At 31.7% G+C, this 20,066-nt stretch overlaps 1 protein-coding gene across 1 annotated transcript in view; it reads right to left on the minus strand.

Moving 5' to 3' along the window:
* LOC142328258 (translation machinery-associated protein 16) overlaps positions 1-20,066 on the minus strand; it is a 40,809-nt gene that overhangs the window by 12,292 nt on the left and 8,451 nt on the right. The window contains exons 3-4 of the mRNA XM_075371970.1: positions 11,627-11,767; positions 5,167-5,312 (exon numbers count right to left, since the gene is read on the minus strand). Of these exons, the coding sequence (XP_075228085.1) occupies positions 5,167-5,312; positions 11,627-11,767 (287 nt within the window). The remainder of the gene's footprint in view (positions 1-5,166; positions 5,313-11,626; positions 11,768-20,066) is intronic.

The following is a 20,066-nucleotide window of genomic DNA, read 5'->3' on the forward strand; positions in this document are numbered from 1 at the left end:
TCTTAAGCTTGTTATTTAAGTTTTAATTTATATTTAGTCAAGGGTTATGAAATCAAGGTTTACATATGTGTTATTTTTGTGTAACATTAATTATGCTTTCAGTGTATTTTTCTGCATGGACTCTGTAAAATATCAGATTTTGATGGAAAGTTATGTTAAATCATGCTTAGAATCACAATTTTAAGATGATGGTAATTAAAATTGTTAGTTTTTGTACTAACCACTAGGGCGTTCTAGCCTCTTCATTTGCATTGTCAATTGGGTATCTCCAATGAGTTAACATGTCTCACATGAATTTATTCGTTCATAACAAATCTTTATTGCATTTTCAATTACCACAACCATTTTGTGTTGTTTACATACAAATCACGTTTAAGCTTTCTCTATAAGTCTCCATTTTTTAATTTATTTAAATGCTTTCAATGCTATCATCAGACAATATAATGTATTCATTTAAATCAATAAACATGGTTGCAGTTTGCTTATAATTCAACAATTATTTACTACCTCAAACATTCTTTACAATTGCAATTCTTGAATGATTTAAGGAAGGTGTTCACAACCCTAAAATTAATATCTTTGCTGTTTTCACCATACAAATTGGTTATATAATTAGTAGTCTCAGAAAAACTGTGATTGGTGCTTTATGAGATTGCTTTTATGAAGTGCTTTACATGTCACAGCCATAATAAAAAATGGCCAACTCTGTAAACCAACAAATTAATGCACACTTTCCATTAGGAAGTTATACAATACACACAATGCTTCTGCTCAGTAAGGGAAAACATTTACTTAATGATAAAAAAATTCCAGAAACAAAATCTCCAAAATATATAACATTTAATTTTATTTATTTATTACTTATAAGTTGATATACCTTTTTTTCCACCAGAATTGGTATTAATATTAATTATGATATTAGTAATTTGGATATGTTTACATTACACTACTGTTAGAAAAACATATATAGTACATTAAAAAAATAAGTACTATTTTTAACACACTTCAAAAAAAGGAGGTAGTTATCAATTTGACTGTATTTCCATTTGTATTTGTATTTGTACTGTATGTTATATAATATCTCCAATGTTAGTAAACAGATTTTGATATTTTTTTTTTATCAAAAGAATATACTTTTGCAGTGGTCTCATAAATTTTAACCGAATCTGATGATAATCTTAGGAAAAATATGGAAAAAAACGACTTGACATCATTGTCTGCTAATCGCTTGCACCAGTACAGTGTTCCTTTTTGTTTACTGTATGATATTAATAACAGTCTATAATTGTTTAGTTTTTATGAAAATATTCATGGAATTTCTTTTTCTATTTTTCTTCCTCAAACAATCATTATTTTTTTTGGCTACTTTCCTCATATAAATACTAAACCTACATTTAATATTAATATAAAATTGTTAAAAATGTGTATTATCCTAACTGCAAAATTATAATATTAATATTTATATTAATTTTCAATAATAAGTAGTAATTTTGAAATAAAATTTCTAATTCTGCAATATTAAATAAAAATGCCAAGGTCTATCACTGCCCTGTCAAGAGTTGCCCCCTGCAGTTTGTGAACAGTTACAGCCCAGCATAAAATTAAAGGTGGGGTATTCTATTTTAATTCAACAAATTATCAGTGCATCACAATTTTTGATTTGGGTGATATTTGGTGTATGATAACTACCCACCTTGTAGAGGACAAAAAATATTTTTATATTTTTAATAAAATTTTTTCTTGAGTAATAGACTATTTTCTAACTCGCTGACAGGTTAAAACAACCACTTTCATCACTTTTTCCATGAGCTGTAGCATTCTTATTTTACATTGTACAGAGGGTCAAAAAATACTTTTTAGAAAGAGTAAAGATGGAAATTCATCTTAGTGTACTCAAAATTCATTTTGCTACATATCCAAATCTTGTAATGTTTACAAGTTACGTCTCATTCATCTTTGGTATAATGTTTTATCCTGTTCCAGTAGTTGATAAAAAAAGCATGAAAATGAAAGTTGAAAAAGGGATGAGAATCTTTAAAATATTTTCCAGTTGAACCCATGCTTGATATCCCTCAATGATTTCTTGAATGAGGTACTACGACCCTATGGATGGAAAAAATGTATTCGATATTCCTTTTCATTTTCATGTACTTTGACTTCAATGACTTCACCTAACCACCACTTGTCATCGTATATGCAGCAGACATAATTTTTACATTTTGGCTTCGGTAAACTTATACAAAGTCCTTGTGTACCGATACTAAGTAAATGAGTAAATTTTTCAGTCACCTGGACTATCAGAATATATTTCTGACTTGTTGGAACATAACTGTGAAAGGTTCTTGTTTCTGGAACTTTTGTGATTACTTGATAACAAGAACCGAGGTATTTTTCAGTTTCTTGAACATCTTTATTAGTGCAGAAAATAAATATTATATTTTTAATACTGTCTTTGCAATAATTGTACATTTGAGAAGATGTAACAATTTGATTGTTGACTGTCCTTTGAAGGCTTGTTTTTGTTACAATCCTTTTTACAGTTCCACCAATACCATCACATGGTCCTTTTCCATGGTGAGGCAAAAAAATGCCATTCAGCTGCGATTTAAAAATCTTCTTGATAGTAGCACAAATTTATGAAATTTTTTTTATTTTTATACTATGCTGAGGAGCCATCAGAAAAATAAAAAAAATGTTTAACTTGTGGTAACAGTGTTTTTACTTAATTTATAATTTGTTTTGGAAGAAGAACAATGTAGTACTGTGCTTCAATTATGCACCAATCACACAGTAGCTTTGGCTTTGTAATTTTCCTTCTTTTTTAAAATATATGAGAAATGGATGTACTGTGGCATAAGTTTTTGACCAGTGATATGACAGGACTTCAACCTGTCACAAAAGAAAAATTTTGAGAGAAGTCTCTCATTACAATACATTCACCCACCAACAAGTTTTCCTTTTTAATGTTGAGGAAATTAGCTTGTTTCTTTGCAACAAAATTATGCTTTTTTAAATTATTTAAAATTTCAGTAAGTTCATCTAAGTACACTTGAAATAGAAGAATTTGAATAGTTAATAACAGTCAGCAATATGACTGTTATATGTTTTCATATGATATGAAAACAATAGTATATCAACAAAAAGTTAATACTAATGAATAGTTACTCATTAAAATATGAAATACTATTGAATTTATTCAAAACAATCCTGAGATACGGAAAGCCACCACAAATCTTTTACATCAGGCAGAATGCTGTGTACATTATTTAGGAGAGAATTTTTAACAATTACTGTAATTCTGTTACCATTAATCATTTCACGTATTTTTTTTTCTTTTGCTATATAAAGAATGTTTATTAGGTACAGAAAGAATAGTATGATTATCTGTCCATTTTTCATCTGTTTTGCTTCAATAAAAAACCAATTTTAAAATTTTTTAATTTACTTTTACATTAATTTTCTCAGAATTAAATTCTCTACAGTTTTGTAACTAAATCTTTCGCATTTATTAGTCATTTAACAAAGCTTTTATATTAGACCTAAAAAAAACAAAAAAAAACTTGCTTTGCGACATTGAATTTTGTGATTTACATCAGATAATTTAAAAACTACTGGAATTACAGTTCTGGGACCTGTTTTATCCACTTTCCAGCTCAAAATCTTTCACTAGCCATAATTTGAAAACAAAGCGTTTCCATTCTGTATATATAGGTCTCCCTACACTTATAGACAAACTGTCTTGCCCTGCCCATTCACTTCAACCTCTTCTATACAGATACTGAATTACACTTCTTGCTTTTCAAATCTGATCCAGTTGTAATGTCCAAATACTACATTCTGTAGTGTCTAAGTAATATGTTGTGCAGAACTTTTCAACCATCTGCTTCATATTTTCCTATTTCTGAACCAACATGCAAACAACCCTCTTTTCTACAGTTATTTCCTCTCCTCAGTAGATTATATTTTACAATGGGAAGATATTCATTCACATATATTCATTTTATTCAGTCAGATTCAACCAATACTACCTTCATGTTCTCTTCATTTATTGTACTCTTGATAACAGACTGTCCAACATTTCTGCCAGCAATCTCAATTAATATAATCCTTATTTAATTTCATACCCATGACCAGAACAACAGCCTAAACAACAGCATTAAAATTCTCATTTCCCTTACGAAGAATGTTTCCAATTCTAACAGAATTCTGAAATAGCATCTATTAAAATTCAGCAATTTGTTGAAAAATATCACTGCTGCTGCTAGTTTAAAAATTGTATCTGCTTTTTGTTTTCAGTTATTTTTTGCTTACAACACCTAATTTCAGTGTTAAATTCCTATAGTGACACATCAGTTCTTAATGCATTTATTTCAGTCGTAGTTGTTGAAAATTCAATGTTAACATTATCAGATATAAGATTGTATAAGATCATGAATCCTTTTCTCTACTATCAATACTGCTCTTGACATCATTCACTACATTTGTCATTTATCCAATCCCCAGCTCAACCAAGCTTCATCAGGCTCAATACAAGCAAGGAAGGTACAGAAATGATAAGATCCGTGCCCAAAAGTTGTTCAGGGGATCAAAAAGAGGCTCCTAATAAATTGAGAAAATTTGCTGACCTCCTTGGAAAGAGTGTCTCTACCTGAATCTCTTCTACCTTCATAAGAAAAAGAAAAGTCTGTTGTGAGTATAAACTCACAATAGACTTTTCTTATAATAATACATATGTACTGAACATATCTTTTCTTTCGGTATTTTATATTATTGTTTTTATTTTTCCTCTGTTTAATTACAATAGTATACATACATACTGTATTTTGTTTTGCTAGATATAGATCTGAGAATAAAATACAAATTAGCAAGTGCATTTTCAATAAAGCATGAAAACTTAACAACATAAAAACACTAATTCTCAGTAATCCTAATATTTATTTTGCTACTTAGAAAAGTCATGATTTTAACTAGATCAGATTACCAGTGATTAATGGTAAATGTGTTTTTCACATTTTAAATCAAATGTGAAAAATTTATTTAAAACATAAATCCTATTAATTCAGTAGAATAAGATAATCTGCATAGCAATAAATAACTTTTGAAACTAATGAAAACAAAAACTGACAAAGCAGTAGTAGTTAACAATGGAATAAAAGTAATAATTACCTATACCACAATTTGTATACTCTTCCAGTTCCTGTGATATATTTAACTTAATTGCATCTTCTCGACTGGCATGCTGCCTGTTTCTTTGACCAATTGAATGTTTCAATTTTATTTGTTCAAGTTCTTCTGAAAATCTTCCCAAATATCTGAAAGGGAAGGGAAAATAAATACAATACTGAACTAAAAATAATGTTAGAAAATGATCAAAGGAAAGTTCCTGGGATTATGGTAATGGTCATACTCTGCAAGATGATATAAATTTATATATATATAACCTTAAGGCTCATTGACCCTCTATAGGATTGGGCTTCCCTTCTATCCAGCCCCTAATCTTATCCATGATATTTTCTACCATGAGGTAGATACAAACAATTCTTCAATCAAAACCTTACATCCCCAACTAGTAATCAACAGGATAATCTAAATAAATATGGGGTGGTAATAAATTCATTTCAGGGAAAAACAAAAGAAAATGTAAATTATCCATGTTGTTTTGTTTAATAGGCCATTTTGAATATTTTAATTAATATTTTTCTTAAAATTTTTGCAATTTTCTACACAAAAACAAAGCATATCAAGTCCGATAAGAAGCATATTTACTTTTAACTGAATTTGAATGATGCTCTAATTAAATTAGAGTTACCACTGTGGTTTAATTAATGGCACTCACTAGTTTACCTCAATCTATACTAGACAAACTCAGATTATGATTCGGCTTGAGTTAGACAGTAAAGTCTCAAAGTAACAAATTCTTTTTTACAATTTAAATTACAATAAAATGTTTTATAGAAAAAATAAATGCAATTAAAATTCTTTAAAAATAATAAAATAGTTTAAAAGTTAGGAGACAAAAATTATTTATTTTGTAAAAAAGCAAATAATTCAAACTCAAAAAAAATTACAATTTCTTTTTCTAGTGTAATTAAATAGTAAATATTTTACTGAATTAAAATGTACATCTACCAAAACTTTTTTAAAAATCATTCAATTGTTTTGAAATTTTCTACACTGCATTATTTTATTAATGCCTTGGTAGAAATCACAAATAATCAAATTGTTACTAAATAATCAAAAATTTAGTAGTATAATATAAATTTATGTACATATACATAGTGTCTCATGAAGATACTGGAATAATTTCAAGATGTATTCTATTCATAAAAAAACATACGATTTGTGAGATATGATTAGCAAAACCTTTGACCCTAAGTTCTGCTCAAACAGAAATATGATGTTTTACTGAAATTCTTGGGATACAAATTATAGGGCAAATTTGGCGATTTCTTTGTAAAAAATTTCAAAAATGGGTCATACAATTGTATACTCTACTACTTTTACACTACTTTCATTATTGTGGAAGTTTACAAGAAAATGTTTAAGCCAAAAATTGTTAAAAACAATTCTTCAGGTTTGGCATAAACTTCCTTGTTAAATAAGTAAAGTTTCTAACAAAATTAGAGAATTAATTTGCAGAAAATGTATAAGTTTTCAATTGAAAGCAAATAGAATGTTACAAAATTTGTTTTTTACTTAAAATGTAACCAAAATATGTAAGAAAAGGTCATAATTTCCAACAAAAATAAATATTTTCCTGATACTGCAAAAAAATATTTGCCCTGTATATTGATTCAGAGTTATGCTGTAAAACTATAGTACTGTTGAAAATTTTCATCACTGACCCTTCTCTTGTATTCTTCATTTTTTGTTCATATACTTACCCTTTTCATATGATTCCAAAAGGAGTCGGTGGGATTACATCAGGTGATCGTAGGAGTGCAATGACTTTGGACCGCTACTCCTAAATCAGTTCTTAAATAAGTTTCATTTAGGTAATTCTTAGCTTCTTCATAAAAATGTGAAGGTATGCATCATGTTGTAATATCATTTGTCATCTTGTCAGAGATACATCTTTTGAAAGTGGTGGTAATTTGTTTATAAAAAAATTTCATATACATTTTCTTTAAGGCTTTCATAAAAAATTAATGATCTAGTAATTTTGTTGTAAGCAATACCTGAGCATTAATGTGACTCATTAATGCCATTTTTTAAAAAGATTCTTTTTCAGAAAATAGAATAAAATTTACTTCACAAGAGTTGTCTTCAAGCAAATTATAGAAATTTAACATCAATGAAAATCTCCACACAGTAAATTTTGAACTTTCTGTAAATGTAAAGATTTAGTTTACAAAACAGTGACCTCACTTTACTGCACAACCAACCAGAGTGATGGGAAATTCATCTAGTGTTAATGAATGCATCACCCAAAGTCAGCTGATAAAATTCAAAATTTGAAATTAACAAAATATTAATACAAGGGAAGAGTTTGATGAAAATTTTCAAAATGTACTGAATCATATTTTCTTCTTCATAAATATGTTCAGTTTCAAAATAATATAAAGATTAAAGAAACAAATCAGTTCTAAATAAAACACTGAGATAAATTAAAGGTTTTGGAATTGAGGATAATCTTATTATGAAATCTTTATTGATATCAATACTGCAGAGCTGTTGTAATCCCATAACAAAACCCAAAAACAAAAATATATACATATAACAGTTAAGTCAAAGAATAAAGTGAAATTAAAAAAAAAAAAAAAAATTTATTTACATAAATGAAATAAATCAACTTAATGCAGTACATAAATGAAATATGCTTATTTTTCAATATAATTCCCCCCTACTACTACGCACTCACTCAATTTTTTAATAAGCTTTCAAATTCCTTCCTGGAAGAAACATTTTTTTGACTGGTGCAAGCCAATTTTGCACATTTTTCATGGCCTCTTCATCAGAACAAATAATTATTCATTCACAGCTCTTCTTTCCAAAAAAAAGAAAATTGCTTGGAACATTTTCATTTTTTTCACATGGAGCAGTTACATCAGGGCTACACAGTGGATGGTTTAGCAGCTTAAAACTAACATCTTTAAGGCAAAGGATTGGTTTGTTAGTCATATGAAGCTGAATGTTAACTTGATGCAAAATCCCACCTTTTAACTTGATTTTTTTACTTTTCAATGATCATAACAGTTCTCAATAGTCACCTCTAGTATAAAGGGAATAAAAGCTGCAACTTATATATCCAAAAATAACATCATCAATTTTCCTGAATGAATGAGAGTTTTGAATCTTTTTGCTGTTGGAAATGAATTAAATTTCAAGAATAATGACTGTTGCTTATTTTTGTTCAAAGTAATGGACATAATGACCACTGTTTATTGTAAGCTTCAGAAATGAGTCTTCCCAAACTCTTCATAAACTTTTAAAAGCTTCTGAGATATTTTTCTCTTTGGGAATGATTATGAGTGGATATGGAATCCAGTGAGCATAATCTATTCAAGCGTTTAAAAAATCATGATTGAAAATGTCGAGCTGTGGTCTATATTCAACTCATCTCCAATTTCATCAAATCTGGTGGCAGGTCCTTTAGGTTACCACTGTTTCCATTAATTTCTCTCCTAAGCATTTTCCTTCGTCCCCTTGTAGTTTCCAATCTTCAACTTAATTAACTTCATTCTTCTTCTTCCTTTCTCCTTCTAACGCAGTTGTCAAGATTCCAATTCCTCTAACCAGTTTCCTTTTCTTTTGTGTACTTCCCACATAAGTGCGCTTTCTTCTTTAATTCTTTTCATTATTTCTTTATCCTCACTTAATCCGTCCATCTTACTTTCTCCACACCCACATCTCAAAAATTTTCCATCCAGTTCTCCTCCTTCTTTCTCACCGTCAATACTTCATCACCATACATAGCATTTAACTAACCACTTTCTTAACTCCAGACTTTTACTAAATAAAATTTCCCTCATCTTCCTTTGCCATAGCTCTCCTTTCTTTTATTTCCATTCCGTTCTTCCATGTCACGAAAATTTCCAAATATCAGTAATCTTTTACTTTTTCTTTTTCCTTTACTTGTCCTTACCATTAAATCCTTTTTGTTGTTTACTTACATTATTTTAGTTTATATTTATTTCCATTCCTTCCTCTAGGCTGTTAACAATTTTTGAAATGCATGTGTGCCATCAGCTAGAACTACTACGTCATCAGCAAACCTTAACAAACTTATTTTTCATCCTCCTGCAATTATTCCTCTTTTTCTTTCTTATAACATATTCCTCCTAATCACATCTTCAATGCAATGTTGAACAGAGTAGGTAAAAGGAAGTATCCATACCCAACATCTTGATGTACAACCACTCAGCAATCATATTATTTACTTTCACTGCTGTTGTTTGTCTCCTGTACGAGGTCTGTTCAAAAAATAAATAGACTAAAGTCATAAAACAAAATGTACTTTAATTAGAAGTTACTTGTCTGGGTCCCCTTCATAGTACTCTCCTCCCCGACGCACACACTTATCCCAATGGTGTTTCCACTTTTGCAAACAGTCCTGGAACGCTTCTTTTGTGATGTTCTTCAGTTCCTTCGTCACATTTGCTTCAATTTCAGGAATCGTCTTTCAAAGGTCTTTTGAGTTTGGGGAAGAAGAAGAAGTCACAAGGAGCAAGGTAAGGTGAGTGGGGTGGGTGGGGAAGAACAGTGATCGAGTGTTTGGCCAAAAACTCACAAGTTCTGAGGGCTGAAGCGTTTTTGTGATGAAAAAAACCAGTCACCACTCTTCCACATTTCTGGCCTTTTCCGCTGGATAGCATCCCACAGAAATTTGAAAACTTCAATGTAGTTAGTCTGATTCACTATGGAGCCTTGTGGGAGGTACTCGTGGTGGACTACGTCCTGAGCATAAAAAAAAACTGTCAACATCACCTTCATATTGGAATGAACTTGGCGAGCTTTATTTGATCTGAGAGATGTTTCACCCACCCACTGGGATGATCCCATTGTTTCGATCACCCAAGATTCATCACCTGTTATGATCCTTCACAAGAACTTTTCATCTTCTTCTGAATGTTCAAGCAATTCTAGACAAGCCAGGATGCAATGGGCTTTTTGGTCGTTCGTCATCAGGCATGGAACAAATTTCACAGCAACACAGTGCATCTTCAATCTTTCAGTCAAAATCTCGTAATATGATCCAACTGATATCCTACACTCTTCAGCAAGCTCTCTGATGGTCAGACATCGATTTGCCCGAACCAGGGTGTTGATTTTTGTCTAAGTGTGAGTCGTCAGTTGATGTGGAAGGACTTCCAGGATGCTCATCTTCAATCGACTGACGACCATCTTTAAAACATACATGCCACTTAAAACATGTCGCATGCTTCATAGCAACGTCGCCGTAAGCCGCCTTGAGGATATAAAAAGTTTCACTTGCAGATTTTCTGAATCTAACACAAAATTTCCCAGCAACTCTTTGCTCATTCAAGTCACTCATTCTAAAATCTGCCAAACAAAAAAACACACTTCACAAACCACCGCATAGCTAAGCAACCAACAATGTTATTTGCAATCAAAAAACTGCATTGTAATCATCTGATCTGTATGAACATGGCAACGCCAAGCGGATTTGACTGGAACCAACTGAACCCAAACAGTCTACGTATTTCTTGAACAGACCTCATACAATTCTTTAATTAACCTTCTGCCTTTCCACTGCCTTTTTTCTCTTTAAAAATTTCCATCATTTTCTCTAACCCTTCTCTGAATCTATGAAACACAGTCTATATATAAAGAGTAACTCAGTCCATTCATTTGTTAGTCACTAATATATACTAGCAACTGTTAATATAAACAGTAGTTGTCCCCTATCTATAATGGGAAGGTGAATATCAGGAGTTTCCTTCACTGTATCTTGAACTTTAAAACCTTGTATTTTATTAATGTACCACAATGTTAAAATCATATTAAGTTTATAAAATCATTAATTATAAATAATAACACATGAAATTTAATTTCTGGTTAGTTTTAACATTGCCAACTTATGAAATTAAAAATTTCTCAAATATTTTAATCCTTAAGTTCAATACTGAATGTGAAATAGAAAAATATTTATTTTTTTAAGGCAATTTAAATAACTTTAAATAGTCCAATTAATGTTTTTATTTATGTCTCTTTATTTTTCATTATTTTTTATATATTATTTTGAATAATTATGCATTCTTCATTTTTTCCACAAATTCAAGAAGTTTTTAGATTTGGATTAAAATCATAACACTACGTCCACATTTTGATATGTTTTGTTTTAAACTCAAGTCTCTTTTAACTTTTATTTGTTTTCAACTGACTTTTTTTTGTTTTAACCTCTGGAACCACCATTAGATATTGCTTCAAAGGATGAGATGAATGATTTGTAGCGTGCATGAAAATGTCGTGCCTGACTGGATTCAAGCGCGGGACCTATAGATGAAAGGCCGAGACACTACCACCCTCACCACAGAGGCCGGCAACTGACTTTACTTATATAAATTTTTTTCTGAATTAATGAATATATATATTCATATAATGAATTCTAATTTTATCATTACAAACAATTTAATTAATTGCACTATTCAGAAATGTAACTTACTTTTCGATCAGGTTGGACAAATCTTCTGGAGTACAAACAGTAGACTTAGGGTCAAGATTATCTCGAAAAAACAATAATTTCTCTCCCAATAAATTTGATTTCATTTGATGCAGAATCTTTGATTTGTTTCTTTTCAATGACCTGAAATTACACCATCACAAAATACATGAAAAATAACAGAAAAGAAAATTACTGCAAACTTATTGTAGAAAAATGTTTTTGAAAAAGCAGTTTTAATACCATCCCTAACTTTTAGTAGAAATAATACAATATTCTGGGCTGTTATTAAATCACCTTTTTACAGTAGACAATACAATTTGATAACACATGTTTGCAATGGAAAAATTGTCTGGAGTCATAGTGAGTCATAGGAGTCTAGTGATTACAATAGATTTTTAATTAAAAAAAAAAATATTTTTCACAATAAAAATAAAGCATTCACAAAACAAGATATTTTTCAACGCAAAAACTACATAAGGTTTTACACAATTTGTAGTTTTTTTATTTATCTATAGGTGTTAGCCTACTTTAAAGGATTACTTTGTAAAACTGTTGTTTAAGTAAACAACCATCTTTTTTTTTTAAATATGAAAATGCAAGAAGTTGATATAATGAATACAAATATAGCGGATTTAAGATAAAGTTAAAAGCAATAATAAATCTATAACATAACTGTACATAAAGCCACTTTCGTGCTATTACATGTCTGATAATTTTCTTACAACTCTGTCTGCCTCCTCACCACCAATCTGTACTCTAAATAAAAATTTTAATTTAGTACCTTTTTGCATTTGTACTATTAATTTGACACTTCATTCATTTAACTTATAATTTTTTTAATATTTTTTTTAATACATGAATTTTTTTTATAACTTTTTATGTACTTATAATTTACAAGTCTTTATTAAATTAAATTCCAATGGCTTCAAGAGGCTATGTCAGTGCACCTCACTCTTTCTGCTACATTTGTGGAAGGTTTATTGTCAAAAAACAACAAAGAAACATTACAAAATTCATAAAAAAAATATGTATTGCACATTTTGGAGTGAAATCAGGAGACCAAGACAAATCTTGGACTCCTCATAAGTTCTGTTTAGTGTGTGTTGAAGAGCTTTACTAGTGGCTACAAAGAAAAAGAACGGTCAGGTTGGAAAAATCTTCTGGAGTACAAACAATAAACTTTCTTTTTTCTTTTCCTGTTTAGCCTCTGGAACCACTGTCTGGTATTACTTCAAAGGATGAATAAGATTGAAATATAAGATATGAAATAAATGAAGTGGTGTAGTCTTGTACAGTATCAGGTCAACCATTCCTGAGATGTGTGGTTAATTGAAACCCAACTACCAAAATACATCAGCATCCTTGATCTAATATTCAAATCTGCATAAAAGTAATTGCCTTTACTAGGATTTGAATCTTAGAACTTTCGACTTCAAAATCAGCTGATTTACAATGAGTTCACCACTAGATCAACCCAGTACGTTGGTCTACTAACAGTAAACTTGGGCGTCAAGATTATCTCAAAAAAACAATAATTTCTCTCAAAATAAATTTAATTTCATTTGATACAGAATTTTTAATTTGTTTCTTTTCAATAAACTAAAATTACACCATCAAAGTACATGACAAGTAACAGAAAAAAATTGCAATAATGACAACTTGGTTCTAAAACTTCTCCGCTGTGAGTGCATATGGTTTGGAGAAAACCACTAATCATAGCAAAGATTGTTACTTTTGTTCATGTATAATACAGGACTTCAATTTAAAAAAAGAGAAAGGATATTTTTTACCCAAATCTTCAATCAGCGATATACAGTAATCCAATTTGGTTTACACAATTTTGAATTTGCACGGTTGATTTTATAACATTGTTCCTTGACTTAACACAGGTCTGGTTTCAATTATGATTGCTGGAAAAAATGCTGTTCCACTTCAGGCTTCACAAATGTCTTATTTACAATCTCCTTTAATGATTGAACTCGAAACACTATTTAAGATTTTCATAGAAGATTGTACTCAACATTGTATTCCGTGACAACTATTCAACCTCATTCTCATTCAACCTTCAACCTCATCCTCCATTTCTCAGCCACAATTAACAGTAACAGGATTACAGGAAACATTAGGATGCACTGAAAAATTTTGTGATTATGTAACTGAAAATGATGCTGATCGTGAACAAGGTACAAAAGTTGTAAATGGGCTGCTAGGTGATATGAAATGCTACAAGATGGTGACAGATCAGTTGCAACAATCAGTAAAGCAGCATAAACTGGACAGTTATTTTGAGAAACCAAAACTGAACTAAATTATAAGTTTTTTTTTAATATTCCTTATTGTATTTAGGCCTACATATTGTTTATTATAAGGAACTACTTTTTAAAAATACTGTACTGTTTTATGACTTTTCTTTTGCACGTTATTATTCTTATATTTTCTACTTTGCTTCTACAATACTATACTATATGTAATCATATTTACTGTACTAGATTTAATTTATATTCTATTAATTAATGCATGTTTTGCAAAATTGTCTAAAAATTCTGTGTCTTTCTACCTGCGAAAATAATTAACGCATTTAGCCTACTAAACATGTACATGTACAGGTACTATACTGTACAGTAGTACGTACTGTACTTGTATACCTTTTTTATGAAAACAATTTTGATTTATGTAATTTTAATTTTGTTTTAATTTACGTGACAATTTTCAGGGATGAATTACCATGTAAATCACAGGGTCCTTGTGTCTTGTACCTCATGGACCACAAATACCTATTCCTTTACCACCAGATAAATTAGATGAAGAAATGGTTTCACAGGCCCATATTAATGAACTGGATGATGAAAATGATCCTGGAAGTGATAAACCAAAACTGTTCAAGTAATCCAAATTAAGTGATTTGGTGAGGGGCTTAAAACTATGTAAGGACTTTGCTGAACTATTATTAAGCTCAAGGTGCAGAAGAAAAAAAATGTTAGCTGGTGGTACTACTTTTTACTAGTTTAGGAACAGAGAAAAAGACTTTGTTCAATATTTTTGTCAAGAAGAAACTGCATTAGATTACTGTAATGATGTACCTGGACTCTTGGAATAATTCCACGTTGACTACAAGGTTTTTGAGTGGACTGTTCACTGATTCTTCAAAAATGAGTGTTAAGGCAGTTCTTCTGCTCATGTAAGTAAGAATTCTTCTTTACAACTGGGACATTCTGTTCATTTGAAATAGCGTAATGAAAATCTTGGGTCATTTTTAATTAAACTTCAGCATAAGGTTCAAGGTTGGCCAATTTATGGCGATTTAAAAGTATTTTCTTTACAGTTAAAAGTTCTTTAAAGTGGTTATACCAAATATCCATGTTTTTTTGTGCGAGTTGATGGTTGTGAAATTTTAAAAGTTGGTAAAAACATTGAAAGATGAAGTTTAGTACAGCCAAGCAAAGTTTTGCTTCCTCTGTTATACATTAAACTAGGGTTAATGAAGCAATTTATGAGATATTAAAAAAATGGAATGTTTCATGCATCTTTGTCCAGTTTCCAGGTTTATCAGATACAAAGATAAAGGAGCGTATTTTTGTTAGGCCAAATGTAAGGACACTCAAATGGAGGAAGCAATAAAATAAGCTTGGAAAGCCTTTAAAAGGATACAGTTAAAAAGTTTCTTGGCAACAATAAAAATGGATGATTACAAAAATATTATACAAATTATGATAGAAAAATTAAAAAGTTTAGGTTGTAAAATGAGCCTAAAGATGTAGTTTTTAGATTCGCATCTCGACTAATTTCCTGAAAATCTTGGTGCAGTAAGTGAAGAGTAGAGGGAAAGATTCCATAAAGACATGAAAGAGATGGAGAGGAGATACCACGGGAGTGGTATGTGAGCATAGTAGCTGGCTACTGTTGGATGTTAAAAAGGGACAACCCACTGTGAGACCACAGAGGAAAAACACCAAAAGAAGCATTGAAACAAAAAAGAAAAACTTTTCTAAGGATGTGTAAGGAAAAAAAAACATTAAGGAAAACACAGTGTTTTCATTCATTTTAATATTATTTTAAAGTAACTCTGTTTTTCGTATCATTTGTGAATATATTAAAAATTGGTTTTTATATTTAAAAAAAAATTTATGAAGCCCTTTTGTGAAAAATTCTTAAGTGATGAAAAAATACTGCTAATATTTGGATTCAGCACCCAAAAATACATAAGAATCATTTATCAAATTGAAAATAATCTTTCAATCATTAAAAAACGCAGGCCTATGTATTCTTATGTAATTGGTGCAGACTAGTTTTGAACTGAGATAATATATAATCTAGATTCTATTTGATGTTTAACAAAAAAAGATGTTGAATAAGCTATAAAACAGTAACATTAAACATAAAATATCATTTTTTTAAATAATTATAAAATAATTTTATAATTTTTTCTCTCTATTTTAAATTGCTTTTGCAGAAACCTCAGATTTGTCAAACTTCAATTTTTTTTTGTGTTTTGCAGGGCAAAAACTCTTCGGCATTATCATCAACTGAACACGATGAATATGTTTTAAGAAACTATATTTTAAAAATTCAAAATTATATAAAAACACCACGAAAATAAAACATGGAACATAAATACAAAACCAAATAGAATAAAAAAATAAAACAAAATAAAAATGTAAAGTAGAAATGTAAAAACAAAATCATTGAAAAAAATAAAAATAAATAAAAACAAACTACTAACAAAATATTAAAAATAAAGACAAAACAAAAAACTGAAATTTAATGTTAAAACACAAAAACATAAAACCACCACAGAAAAACTGAAAAATTCTATTAAAACGTGTATAATATTAGCACCTAAGAGAAATAAAAACACCTGGTCCAAAACTCCTTTTGACAAAAAGGAGTTGACAAAAATTCCTGGGCAATTTAAATTTATGACGCAACGCCGCATAACGCATGCATGCCACAAGAATATGGTGCACAGACAAGTTGCAGTTGCATTGTATGTACTGGTGTATTTACTGCTGACATCAGATACCCATGAGTAGCTCTCGTATGTTCTATCTGCAACTGGCAGAGAACCACCCTCCTCATGAAGAATTTTCCTGTATGACGAGTCCCATGACAACACAGAACCAGAGCAACATGTGCCAGAGTTTGTTATCTACTGTAGCTGTCCAGTCATCTCGCCACTTTGCGCAGAGTGTCACACAGTTAATAAAGTCGGATGCAGTAACACATGTAGTAAAGGATGGTTAACTACACATGTCTTTAGCAGCAGATTCTGCTTGTTCATTATCCGGAATCCCTACATAGCTAGGGATCCAGCAGAAACTCAACTGTATGTTGTGATGGTTCAACTTGGCAATTGCATTGTAGATTTCAGTGATGATAGGATGCCTGGAATAAACCCACCGGGTTGGTCTAGTGGTTAACGCGTCTTCCCAAATCAGCTGATTTGGAAGTCGAGAGTTCCAGCGTTCAAGTCCTAGTAAAGCCAGTTATTTTTACACGAACTTGAATACTAGATCGTGGATACCGGTGTTCTTTGGTGGTTGGGTTTCAATTAACCACACATCTCAGGAATGGTCGAACTGAGAACGTACAAGACTACACTTCATTTACACTCACACATATCATCCTCATTCATCCTCTGAGAATTATCTAAACGGTAGTTACTGGAGGCTAAACAGGAAAAAGAAAAAAAGGATGCCTGGAATAAAAATTTTCTAAGGCTCGAAGAGAACTACATGTGTCGCTACAAATAAGGATACAACACTACTTAGTTAATGATATTCAAAGTTAAATGTTAATGATATTCAAAGGCTTATTTATAGCGTATAGTTCAGCAGTAAAGACACTTGTAATACCAGGTATACCAAACATATAGGTTTGGTCATTAACAACAAAAGCACAGCTAACGGTATCGTTCTGTTTCAACCCATTCATATATGCAACTATGTCCGGGTTTGCCTTTGAGAGAATATGGTAAAACATTTGCTGAAAGAAAATAAGTAGTTTTGATTCTTTATTGTATATCATGAGGTCAAACATAAAATTAATAAGGTTGATTCTCCACAGAGGATACAAACACGGATAAATCGGAAAAATGGAAGGTGCGTCAATATTTATAAAGTGCAGTAAATGCTGGGTACAAATACCAACATGTGCAGTATAACGTGGATGGTCATCATATCTTCAAAGATAAGGATTTCCAAGGAATGCATCAAAAGGCGGGTGATTTGGCTGGTCATTAAGACAGGTAAAATAAGATGCTAAAACCTGGTCCTGTCTATTTAAAAGTGATGGCTCAATGCAGTCAACATGGATGCTTATAACGGGGCCTGATCTAAAGGCACCTGTAGCAAGTCGAAAGAAAGCAGATGTACAGCATCCACCATTTAAAACATGGTATTGCGCACTGAAGAGTAGGCAACACAACCATAATCTAAACGGGAACTAACAAAGAAATAGTAAAAATGCAACATACATGACCAATCGGCACCCCAATTGGTATTGCTAAGGACTCGTAGCATATCTAAAAGTTCGGAACATTTTGTTATTAATTCTTTGATGTGTTTGAACCACGTAAGGTGACTATCAAAAAATAACCCTAAAAATCTGACATAAAGAGAGATAGCAATTAGCTCTCCACTGAGAAAGACTTGCAGAATAAAGGGGTCCTACAGACAAGTAAAAATTATACATTTTGTTTTCTCAGGTGAAAATGTGAAGCTGGTAACCTTGGACCAAGCTTCAAGGTGAGATATAGTGTTCTGTAGTAGTCTCTCTGCTGTGGCTGTTGAATGGGACAAACTATATATATAGCAAAATCATCAACAAATAAAGAACATAAGACAGGTGGTTACATGCATTTAATAATACTGTGATGGCTATAGAAAATAAGGTAGCACTTAATACACTTCATTCAGGTTCTCCATTCTCCAAGATGACATTACCTGAGAGAGAATCTCCAACATGAACATGGAAATTTCGGTCATTTAAGTAACCCGTAATAAAAGCTAACATATTCCCCTTGACTTCCCATTTTTTGAGGGTGTTTGGAATACCATGTCACCAGGCTGTGTCGAACACCTTCCTGACATCAAAGAAGATAGTGACGAGGTGCTGGTGTAGTAGGGAAGCATTTTAAATGGTTGTTTTCAATGACACTAAATGGTCAATAGAGTTCTGGAAACAAAAGGCAGTGTCTCTCCACATACCAATCTCATCCACAAGGATGGTGAAGCCTGTGGTTCATCATCCTTTCCATTACCTTGCATAGGACGCTTGTCAAGAAGATAGCTTTAGGGGCTTGCTTTGTCGTTGCCAGGGTTAAGTACTGGTATGACAACAGCTTCCAACCAGATGGGTGGGAAGACTTTAGCAGAGAATACACCATTATAAACATTCAATAGATGTTGTAATGCTGAACGAGGAAGGTGTGACAGCATACTGAGACGAACATTGTTAGGTTCAGGGGATGTGTCACAAAAGTTTGTAAGTGCGTGTGACAATTCGTTGAATGCAAACAGAACATTATATTCACCAACCGAATCACCAATGTTCAATGATAATCTTTCCATCTGTATCTTGTACCAGAACTCATATACCAGAATATGTAAGTACAAGGGGTATTTTTTTTTCAAGGTCCGATCGGTCACGAAATTAAAACCACAGTGAAAATAAAAAAAATTTTATTTGTAACAAGTACTTACATAGATACGCTATTTCTCTACATAGTCGCCACTCCGATTTAGACATCTGTCGTAGCGTGGTACCAACTTTCCAATACCCTTGTCATAGAACGGAGCCGCCTGTGTTTTCAGCCATGTTTCTACGCTGGTCTGCAGCTTGATGTCTGTGCCAAAATTTTGTCCTCCTAGCCAGCGTTTCATGTGAGCAAAGAGGTGAACATCGGATGGAGCCAATGTTCACCTCATGTTGGATGGAGCTTCGTAGACGTTGAAGAGTCACACAGTATGAGGCTGCAGTGATGGTCGTGCCACGTTCCATGAATTCCACCAAGAGAATTCCATTCTGGTCCCAGAACACAGTAGCCATACACTTTCTGTTGGAGAAGGTTCGCCTGAACTTCTTTGGTTTACTGGGAGAATGAGAATGCATCCACTGTTTGGATTGTTCTTTTGTTTCTTCAGTTTTGAAATGGACCCATGTCCCGTCCCCTGTGACAATTTTGTTCAAAAAATCTTCTCCTTCATTGTGATAGCGCTGGAGAAGCGCTAGTGTGGGAGGCGTCTAATCTCATTGTTTTGTGATGGTCGGACAGCATCTTGGGAACCCATCTCGCACACAGTTTGCAGTACTGAAGTCTCTCATTCACAATGGTGTAGAGAGCTGACCTTGAAATTTCAGGAAAAGAATCATTCAATACAGAAATTGTGAACAAGATCATCAGTTGACACTCGCTTCCTTCCGTGACCGCCTGCATCATAAA

Source organism: Lycorma delicatula, chromosome 1, assembly GCF_047948215.1.
Source record: "Lycorma delicatula isolate Av1 chromosome 1, ASM4794821v1, whole genome shotgun sequence".
Lineage (NCBI taxonomy): Eukaryota > Metazoa > Arthropoda > Insecta > Hemiptera > Fulgoridae > Lycorma > Lycorma delicatula.